Source organism: Strongylocentrotus purpuratus, unplaced genomic scaffold (genome assembly GCF_000002235.5).
Source record: "Strongylocentrotus purpuratus isolate Spur 01 unplaced genomic scaffold, Spur_5.0 spur5_scaffold_10, whole genome shotgun sequence".
Classification (NCBI taxonomy): domain Eukaryota; kingdom Metazoa; phylum Echinodermata; class Echinoidea; order Camarodonta; family Strongylocentrotidae; genus Strongylocentrotus; species Strongylocentrotus purpuratus.
The window spans coordinates 26,150,258-26,162,013 of record NW_022145595.1 but is presented as its reverse complement, the minus strand read 5'-3'; the positions used below and the strand labels follow the sequence as shown (position 1 = coordinate 26,162,013).

Below are 11,756 nucleotides of genomic sequence, written 5' to 3'. Positions count from 1 at the left end.
TCAAGAAAGATATATACATGTATATATATATTATATATGTACATATATAATGTATATCTATTTAAAGAAACTAATCCCATACCCTGACTTTTATTTTATGGTGGGACCTAAGGCCTACAACTATTTTTTACCCACATTCGTCACACAATCATGTGCAAATCATGGTATTTCAAAAGGAAATATTTCGACTGATCCCCGATATCAAAAGATTCAGGATTAACGCGAGTAGACATGGTACTAGTAAATGAAAACGAAGAGAGAGGAGCACAGCAGGCGCGGATCCAGGATTTCTTAGGGGGGGGGGGGCCAAATTTGAAATTTTGCGAGCCAAATATTGGTACGTAATGGTGACCAACAGTGACATGATGCGGGGGGGGGTAGGTGCAGGGAGGGGCGAATTTCCCCCTCCCTCCTCCGCGAAACGCGGAAGCTTTGACGTTTCATTTAATTATTAGAAAAAGAAGACGGTTCGTTGTACCGTTCTCAAAAATAAATCTCGTTTGAATTTAGTTTTTCCCCTCTCGCGCGTTTAAGTTTTCTTAAATCATTAGGGAAAAAAGACGATTCGTTGTACCGTTTTCGAAAATAATCCTCGTCTGAATTTAGATTCTCCTCCCTCCCGCGCAAAGCGCAGAAGCTTTTACGTTTCATTAAATCATTAGAGAAACAAAACGATTCGTTGTACAGTTCTCGACTCTTAATCCTCGTCTGAATTCAGTTTACCCCTTCCGCGCGAAGCGTAGAAGCTTTTACGATTCATTAAATCGTTAGAGAAAGAAGACGATTGGCTGAACAGTTCTCGACTGTTAATCCTCGTCTGAATTCAAGATCCCCCCCCCCCCTCCCGCGCGAAGCGCGGAAGTTTTTAAGTTTCCTTAAATCATCATAAAAAAAAGACGATTCGTTGTACCGTTTTCGAAAATAATCCTCGTCTGAATTTAGATTCTGCCCCCTCCCGCGCGAAGCGCGGAAGCTTTTACGTTTCATTAAATCATTATAGAAACAAGACGATTCGTTGTACAGTTCTCGACTCTTAATCCTCGTCTTAATTTAGTTTACCCCCTTCCCCTCCTGCGCGAAGCGTGGAAGCTTTCAAGTTTCCTTAAATCATCATAAAAAAAAGACGATTCGTTGTACCGTTTTAGAAAATAATCCTCGTCTAAATTTAGATTCTCCCCCCTCCCGCGCGGAAGCTTTTACGTTTCATTAAATCATTAGTGAAACAAAACGATTCGTTGTACAGTTCTCGAAAATAATTCTCGTCTGAATTTAGTTTTCCCCTCTCGCGCGAAGCGCGGAAAATTTTAGGATTTATTAAATTATTAGAGAAAGAAGACGATTCGTTGTAGAGTTCTCGACTCTAAATTCTCGTCTGAATTCAGGTTCCCCCCTTTTAAGTTTCCTTAAATCTTTAGAGAAAAAAGACGATTCGTTGTACCGTTTTCGAAAATAATCCTCGTCTGAATTTAGATTCTGCCCCCTCCCGCGCGAAGCGCGGAAGCTTTTACGTTTCATTAAATCATTAGAGAAACAAAACGATTCGTTGTACAGTTCTCGACTCTTAATCCTCGTCTGAATTCAGGTTCCCCCCTCCCGCGCAAAGCGCGGAAGCTTTTAATTTTCATTAAATCATTAGAGAAAGAAGACGATTCGTTGTACCGCTCTCGAAAATAAGCTGTATTACGTTTTATTAAATCATAAAAGATTGGTATTACCGTTCTCGCCTCTGAATCCTTGTCTGAATTCAGGTTCCCCCTCCCGCGCAATGCGCGAAAGCTTCACGTTTCATAAGATTGTGAGAGAAAGAAGACGATTCGCTGTACCGTTCTCGATTGTTAATCCTTGTCTGGGGCGGCGGCGAAGCCGGCCCCGGAAACTCAGAGGTTTTAGGCGTTTAATTAAGGTCATATGAGCATATTTTTTATTGTATACCTTATTATTTCGTGACACTGGCAGGTAACTATTTGGCGTTGGGTCCAAGGGGCGGAGCCCCCCAAAATCAGGGGTTTTTAGGCATTAAATTACCGTCAGATGAGCATCTAAGGGCCCGTCGTAGGGCCTTTGGTGGGATCCAGGGGGCAGAGCCCACGGAAGCTTAGGGTTTTTAGGCACTTAATCACGGTCAGATGAGCATATTTTGATGCCTCATTATTTGTTAACACTGGCAGTTAACTATTCTTTCTTTCTTGCTCTCATTCTATTTTATTTCTCTTTAATATAATTTTTCAAAAAAAGTGGGGGGGGGGGGGGAGAGCTCGGGGCTCCCGATCCCCGCCGTTCCTCGGGCCCTGACATGTAGGAATCTCAAGAATCATATTTCTTGCCTGGCTGCAAATTTAGGAATTTGTCATTTTCCAACAAACACATACAAACGTATAATTTACTAAAAAGTGAGGAAAAATCTCGGAAATGATGTGTCATTTTAGCATTATTTGTAATCCACCATTATGGAATTAGAAATAACCACGTTTGAATTTGATTTCCACTTAGCCCCCCCCCCCCCCTATCAGTACGCCAGTATCTCCTCTTTTCCTTTCCCTTTCCTCCTTCCTCTATTTATTTATATGTATATGGGGGGGGGGGGGGGGGTCAACAGCCTGGAGGCAAAGCCTTTCGGCCCCCGATCTCCTTCTTCCCCTTTTTCTTTTCTTCTTCCTCTTCTTTCTTTCCCTTTCTCTCCTCTTTCCCTTTCGCTTCTTTTCCTTTTTTTCTCTTTTTTTTTTTTTTTTTTTTTTTTTTTTTGCGGGGGGGGGCCAAGGCCCGCTCGCCCCCCCCCTGGATCCGCGCCTGGAGCACAGGACAAAGAAAAGAAAGTCATGATAGTTTATGCCAACTTTTCGTCATGGTATTTTTATTGTATTATTGGATACATGAAAGGAAACGCCAGTCTCAGCATAGTTTTTCTTTCAGTTATTAAGATAAACTTTAATATTTAACGATAAGTTTTAAAGCATGGCTTAATCTTCACGAAATATTGATACATGGACAAAATTATATACGTACTAAATTAAGACTGAAAATATATTTTGTCTCTCAAAATTATAAAATCTTTTTTCTTCTTGATAACTCAAAATCATTGTGATGGACTTGGATCTTTCTTCTCTCCGTGTATTCAATTCTAAATCAGCACATTAAGACTGTAATGAACGTTTTATCATAGTACTGTTTGAATGCCTGGCACGTTGACATAATCTCTCTTCATGTCGTCATTCGTTTCTTCGTAGTTAGCTTCTTGATCAGGTTTCTTAAGATCTTGATAGGTATGATGGTCGGAAGATTCGCGTATCTCTGAGAATCGGTATTAGGATCTTGGTAGTTAGCTTCTTGACCAGGTTTCTTAGAGCTTGATAGGTATGAGGGTCGGTAAGATTCGCGTATCTCTGAGAATCGGTATTAAGATCTTGGTAGTTAGCTTCTTGATCGGGTTTCTTAAGATCTTGATAGGTATGATGGTTGGTAGGATTCACGAAGCTCTGAGAATCGGTATTCAGTTCTTGGTAGGTATGGACGTCTGCCTGTGACTGATCACATGCAGGGTTCTCATGCTGCGGAGACGAATCCGATTCCTTCCCTTTAGTAGATTCAGTAGTGCTGATTCATCGCTGAAAGTTAGTAATATAAACGCATAGATAAATTGTATCTATTAAATAAATAACACAAACAAATTATAAAGTTCCAAGAAATGGTACATAGTAACATATCAACAAGACATGTGGGAATTGGTATGGTACTTTTAAAACATACGCCACTAACATAATAAATCTTTCACGCGGGTTGCCATAACATTAAGAAAGCGTTTTGCTTTAGAATATTTACATTGAATAGCAATTAAGAACAAAGAAGAATGTAATTAAATAACTTTATAGATTTAAACAAAATAATAATAATAATCTTAATTCAGCTTGTATTTTGTCATGACCATACGGTTTTATCATCTCGCATGAAGGGGTTCGGTGAGAATGGACTGATGAGAGGAACAAGTTAAGTACAAGGTATCTCTCTAACCTTCGTCGCTTGTAAAAGATGAAGATCGAACTAATAACGATAACAATCACAAGGATAGCACCAACAGCGCTTCCTACGGCAGTTGCTATGGAACCTGAAGGAACTCCGGCTGAAGTTGATGCTGGTGAAGAAGAGGAAGTAGGTGAAGAGGATGGTGTGGGACCTAGTGATAGTGAAAAGAAATGACATGAGTTAGAAATACCAAGGTATCATCAGAGTTGATAGATCCATAATAAATAAATCAGATACTGGAATAGAAATAATGACTGGCGTACTGATGGCGGGGGGGGGGGGGAATACAATCCAAGCGGGTTTTATTTTCTAATTCGATACCACACTGTAAAAACCAGGGTGTAGAAATTCTTACACCAGTATGGTATTGCATTTTTTTGAAACCATTGGTGTTATTTTCAACACCGGTCAGATTTAATATGCATTTAGCATGCATTAATAATTACTGGGTGTTAAGTAACATGGTGTAGTTTTATGCTCGGTTTTGAAAGTATCATCACGTGATTTCGTTTAAGGCGGTTGATTGGTCGAATAAGTTTTCACAAAGTGTACGCGCGCTTAATGATTACTTTACACGTTGTCACATCAAAATACATCTATCATTATTTGTTAAGCAAATTATAATAATGCACATCAATTTTGTGAATTGTATTTTCCTTTGGCAATTATTGACCAATAGATTATTTGTCCGATCTTGTTACAATTACATTAACGTTTTAGCAATAGATATATTGATTATATGATTACCAGTAACCAAGAAACAACATGCATGTTTATTATCTATTCGTGTACCAGCCTGTATCATTTAAATGTTTAATTTTGAATTTACTTACAGATGATATGTGTGATGAAGTTAATGCAAGGAGATTAGAATATACCTATCGGGGACAGTTGCCAACATCGAATATGATTATCATGTTGACACTGGTTCTTCTACCCTGGTCGATAATGGTCGATAATATAGGGAATATGGAATGTGGGACCCTTAGAAACCCATAGATAAATCTCTAATGGATCAACAAGAATATAAACACCAAAAGTGGAATTAAATTTGTTATGATTCCAGGTATTGGTGTTAATCTACACCAGTAGGAGTTGTCAAATGTTAACACCAAGAGTGGAATTGAATTGTTTAATTCCAAACCCTGGTGTTAGATAACATCAGCTGGTGTTTTTCGAGATACCGTGTTGAATTTAACACCCTTGTTTCCGTGGTCTCCGACTGGAAGTACCTACAAATGTACCAGATATCTTGCAATGTGCATTTGAAACACATAATATAGGGAGATAATAGGGATAATAATAGGGGATATTTATTGACATATTTTGCAAAAATTATGCTTATTGTGCAAATGGTGTTTTGAGAAATGTGATGTTATGAATTGATGTTTAACCATATATAATTTGCATGTGGTTGGACGAGCAAGTGTGCGCTTGTAAAATGGCGACTGGCTAGAATGCTCCCCAGGGAGTGGAAAATATGCATACATTGTGTGCGGGTAAGCCTGAATCCGATGACCGGGGTAATAATATATCTGTAAAGCGCTTAGGCACATCGTTGGATCGATGTATTGAGCGCTATATAAACACGGAGTATTATTATTATTAGGTGTATATTAAAGGTACTATGTCCCTTTTGCAGCCAACCTCAAATTCTGTAGAATTCTATAGAATCAGATGCGTTTGTGTATTTATCAAGTTTTCCAAAGGGATGGCATTATTAGTCCACATGCTCCATACCCCCTTACCCCTCCCCCACACACACACTTAGCTTTCCTCACCCACCCAGCCCCCCCCCCCCAAAAAAAAAAAAAAACAGCACCAGAAGCGAAAACTTCACATAAACATACAGCAAAAAATGTTTTCTAACTTAATTTCATACATGCTCATTATATTATATTATTCACACACAGAGCCACCCTACTACACATGGATCTACATGTATATGCACAAATGTAGGCAAGCCCCCTAATGAATGATATTAATTACAAAAAAAATGATTTGTGACATGTACATTCATATGCCCCCCCATACACAAGCATAATTGCATATCATACATCTTAAATATCATTTGCTATCTTGTTTTCCTTGATGGATATTACCATCCACTTTTTCTCTCTGTGTGACCTCACATGAAAAGCAATGACAGAATTGATGTATTTCATATATGTGTACCATCTGATTCAATTTAAATGTTTATAAATCACACTGCTAGAATATTAAGCCCTGTCATATTAAAACGGTAAGGCTCTGGATCTATTCATACTAACATTCAATTATTCAGCCCAAAGTAGCTTGTACATGTATTGTAACTTCTAAGCTTTTAGAAAACTATACTCTACTATACTCACTTTAATTATTAAGTGTAAAACTCAGAAGTACACTGAAAATTACTTTCAAACTGAATGGCTACCAACAGTATAACTCTAATAGACATGGGTTGCACATCATAACATATGCAACAGTCCATAACGATGCAACCTCATCCCTTGACAAATCTTCTACAAAACTTAAATTAAATTACTAGAATAACTATATGAAGAAGACCAAGAAGTTTCAGAATAGGAAAAGTCTTCTGAAGCCTTCGCTTTTTAAATTATACGGCTTGTATTAACGTGGGATTTCTCCTCCATAACACACTTCATGCACAATACAAGCAATTTTCTGTAATCTTAACACCTCCCAACCCTTCACTACTCTTACATCTACGATTGATTTACAGAAATGATCATTACTTTTCATACAATTTGTTCTCAAGGTTTTCTTCTCTGTCCCTTTTGTGAGAAACTTTGTATAATTCCGGTAGCAGCTCAAGTGATATCTCACTTCCAATGCGATAGGGTCCTTCCCACGAATCTCTATCAGAATATTCTCATCTTTGTGCATTTCTGCAGCAAGTACTAGCTTACCTGCAGAAATTGTTTCACACAGAGTTAATTTCTCCTTCTGTCTTTTCCTTATAAAATGGTCATAAGCTGTTTTGTCTCTTCTACATAAGATACACTGTAGTGGAAGAATATGCCGAACCCTTGGTTGAACACAATTACTCATCTGATTGCCTTGGTCAAAGTTATCAGATATTTTTGAAGGTGGCTCCTTTATCACTGATTCCGCTGCCTCATGTGGAACATCGTTGGTTTTTGTGGCTGAAGCAAGTTTTTAAAGCCAAAAAGAGAAACAGGAAAACAAATTATTATGTTCCAAGCTTTACATGTAATAGAGGGATGCCCATATACAATTCGAACACATGTTCAGTCCCCTTCCTAAAAAAGGAATACACACATTTTCATTGTGGAAAAAATAATTTTGTCAACATCTTAAAAGATTGAAAGCTGAATAACGGTTTTATAATGCTGACTTGCTAATGTGGTCATGAATACCAAGCTATTTCTGAGTGGCATTACTATTAGCTGATCAAAGTGTTATTATTTATAATTTCCACCAATAATGTCGTTCGAACTTTAATATGTCATTAGACATTTTTTACTCATGTGCTATACGAGGTCAACTGTAAACAGTTTATCACCTTATCTTACATGTTTAGAACTGAGATTCACACTCGCATTAAGACAGAAGTACATATAATGACTAAAACTGGAACGTTGCCAGGATAGACAACAGTCAGATTTAATTTTCTTTTAAAGTATTTTTTTTCCACAAGGCTGACATTTCTTGTACGATACGTTGTACTCTACTGCCATTCAGATGTCACCAATTATTAAACTAAAAGAAACCTTTGAGTGAATTCAAGTATTTTACAATGATTTTATAATTTTTTTAGAATCAATAGTGGTCATGTTTTCACTTCTAGTATTAACTATTATTTATAAGACCCCAAAGGCCCAAACGCAAGCCTAACTCACTCCGGCAAAGCATAGAGAGTCAATGCTATTGCGTATTGACCTTTAGCATTGCACTACGTGTTAAAAGGCAGCAGTTTTGCAGTTATGATAGTCAATACATTTTTTATACACAAATGCACGCAATTATACCGATGTGGCTGATCGGCAAGTTTGACAGTAGACCTACAATTATTCTTTCTAACATCGGTAAGTTTAAAATTGTATTTTACTGCTATTTAGGTTTCATCAATTGTCACTAAATTAAGTACCGATTTTGAGTGAAATCAGTTCAGTTTTTTTTTACAATGGTGTTTGAAATGTTGAGGACCAATAGCACAGCTTTTAATACGCAAGCCAGGATAGTATGCAGCTATGGGTGTCCTTACTTTGCATTTTTTTTTTGCATGCGTGTGAAAGTGTCTGCTTAATATTTCAAAATATAGACCGTACGAAGTATATTTTTATAATTTTTATGATTTTCATGAAGATAGCCTACCTACATGCATAGTGCCTGTATATTTTATGAAACGAATAATTAGTATGTGGGTAAAATCAAGAGATTGTTTAGAGAGATAAGCCCACTCAAGAGAACCGAGACCTTAACAGAAACACAACTGGGCCCAACAGTCTTGTGACTAAAACCTGATGAAACTTCATAACAATGATGCTTTTGAAATAGTTTAAAATGACAGCAATAAATTACCTTCATGTCCTGGGGGTGTTTCACAAAGATCCTAAGTAGAACTTACACTAAGTTTGACTTAAAAATTATGGACAGCCATTGGAGCCTTAAAATGAAATTTACTCAAAGCAGAAATCAAGTATTTTAGACATTTTAATAAAATTCCACAACAGAATATGAAATCTCTTTAATGATAGAAAATATGGATGATTTTTAATAAACATTTTATGCCTTTCAAAAATATTTTTACCAATATTTTTCAAAGATGCTATGGCTTTCCTAATTTTTAAGTCCAACTTAGTGTTAAGTTCTACTTAGGATCTTTGTGAAACACCCCCCCTGATCTTTCTTTATTCTTCCTGGCCCTCTCAATCTTGGTTTTATCGGTGAATCGCATGTAAACATGCGCAATCATATAGCTACAGTAGCAAGCACTGCACTCATTCCATGGCAGCAGACACTGCATACATACAAAGACTCAGAGTACAGGGACTGTGATTGGTCCATTGCACTCTGGGTTCTAAGACCCCAGCTGTGATTGGTCAATTAAGGAACAGCTATGAACATCATCATTGCTGTCTGCTACATTTTGCAAATGTACAAATTTAGAGATTGGAACATTTGACCATTGTTCTTAGATATATGTCAATTGATCATTTTAGGACAAATAAAGTACTGCCCAGGGGGAGGGGACCACGGAACTGAAGAATTTCGAGGCTTGGCCCATGGTCTAGTATACAGCTAAAATTGACATGAGGTTATATTCCGCAAATTATTTATTGTGTATTTTGTAGAAAGATACGAACCTTGTCGGCTTGTGTAATTTAACGTTGGAAATTTGGAATTGAATTAGGGTCTGGAGCGAGGAATACACGTGGTTTAGCTCAGTGGCGGATCCAGGGGGGGGGGGGGCCCGGGGGCCCGGCCCCCCCCCCCCTTGAGAAAAAAATCATGTAAAATCACGTGATTTTTACGATTTTGGGGGGTTGGGCCCCCCCTGGCGCTCAGGGGGGGGGTGCAAATTGAATTTTTTTGAGGATCAAAAAAAAAAAAATGTGCTCACTACCCCCCCCCCCCCCCCCCCCCCCCCCCCCCCCCCCCTCCCACTGAGCGAATTTTTGGCCGGCTCGTTTTTCAAATTTTCGGGAGCAAAAAAAAAAAAAAAAAAAAATGTGCTCTGTCCCCCCCCCCCCCCCCCCCCCCCCCCACTGAGCGACTTTTCGGCGGCGCGATTTTCAAATTTTCGGGAGCAAAAAAAAAAAAGTTGGCCCCCTCCCTAAGAAATCCTGGATCCGCGCCTGGTTTAGCTGACCACAAGTGAAAGACAGTTTTCCGCTCCCTTTCTCTTATGTTATTCTTTGTTTTATCATTCTATCACTTTCTCTTTCTGTCTTTCCTTTAATTTTAATTCTTCGTTTCTTCCTTTTGTTATGTTATTCTTAGTTTAACCATTCTATCATTTCCGGTCTGCCTTTCCTTAAATTATTCTCTTGTGTTTTTCTTGTACTGTAAATCTCTTCTTCGTTCATTCTTACTTTCCTCCAAACACACTCACTTCCAATTACAGATCACTTCCTGGCAAGGTTTGGGTTCACACTGCATGCTAGATGGTCTAGAGCGGTCTAGGAAGCGAACCGGTCCAGAAGACCAAATCGCGAAGTGATCTTCTGGATCATTCTGGATCGGTCCAGAAGATCGCTTCCTGGCACGGTTGTCCGTTCTCACTCACAGTTAGACCGATCTAGCCTAGACCGGTCTAGCCAGATCGGTGTCAAGGAAATGAGCGAGAATGGGTCTAGATCGTTTGCCTGTACGGTCTGGAGTATCGACGGTCGTTAAATCTAAGCCTTCGTAGGCTGATTATAGATCTTATTTTGATCTGTAAATTTTCAAGCATAAATAGAAATCAAAATCAGTCGAGAAAAGATATCTTTAAGTCTTCTGCGGTAAGACAATAACAAGCACATATAAGACCAATCTAAGACGTGTTCATATAGATTCGTCAAAGTAATCGGTTGAATTTGAATGCTGGTAATCGTAATCAGAACTTCCATAAATGGAATAACGACTGGATGTGACTGATTGTCATCACCATGCACTCTTCCATTATCGCCACGGGCAACCGTAATTATTCTTCTAAATAACAAAACATCTCCTAGGACTTCTAGGAGAAATACAGAAACTACACATAATGACAATAATTATTGCTATCGTAGAGATGCCCCCTGGAGATTCAGTTTTAGTAGTACCTGGGATGACTGTGGTGACAGATCGCGTTGTTACTGTAGGGAGCTTTGGATGGAACCACACCTCTCCAGCAACAAGGATTACAACGCTCTCCCATTCCTTTCATATTCTCTTCATCAGTTGCCTCCACTGAATAGTCTTTCCATGATCACCAACAGTGACTGATGCAATGGTTAGCGTATTATCATTCGCTGTATACCGTGGAAGCTGGTATATCTTCACTAGCCATCCATACGTGTCAATGGTGTATTGGTCTCACACTCGTAGCCTGGCACGTGTACACTGCTTCCGATCCTTCTGGGACTTGGTTTGGATCCGGTGGAAAAACTACAAATTTGGTGTCGAACTATATTGAAAGTGGTGATTGCAATTAAGAGAGTTAGATGCACTCTGCATCCGGCATGTTAGCTGTGCACCTATATCAGAGACATCTGTATGTAACTGAAGTTTGTTGTACAAAACCCCATTCATTCATCACCACTGGTTCGGGCTGCCCAGATATCACGGCCGAGTTGCGCAGCCACTCCAACTCTACCACTGGAAGAACCGGGTTCAGAAGCACAAGACAACATCACAGCCTCTCCCAAAACAACTCTCGTCGTGCTAGATGTCGGAAGACATGTTGGCGTTTCAGTAGGCTCATATTCCACCTGCACTTGTGAAACATCAGATTCTATGAGTACAGTTCCACATCCATTATTACCATCATTCGTACAGAGTTGACATCTGTAATCACCTGCCACAACAGGAGTAACACCGTAGAAGACCAGGCCATATACATTCCCAGACGACGATGGCTGCACTGAGTAATTGCTTCACTTCCTAAAACTGAAGTAATAGCTTCACTGATCTTGTCATTTCCATTTGAAATCCTGACATCATTAACAACCCATCCAATGACATCATTTGCATTTTGAGTGGTATAAGCGCATTCTAAATCTTGTCAGACTATTATCACCAGGTTTAAG

General features: G+C 38.9%; 1 protein-coding gene across 1 annotated transcript in view; it reads left to right on the top strand.

The window, feature by feature from the left end:
* Window positions 1-4,023: 4,023 nt before the first annotated feature.
* Window positions 4,024-11,756, top strand: part of LOC753112 (long-chain-fatty-acid--CoA ligase 5) — a 30,435-nt gene continuing 22,702 nt past the window's right edge. Inside the window, exon 1 of the mRNA XM_030979201.1 lies at window positions 4,024-4,143. Within this exon, the coding sequence (XP_030835061.1) occupies window positions 4,024-4,143 (120 nt within the window). The remainder of the gene's footprint in view (window positions 4,144-11,756) is intronic.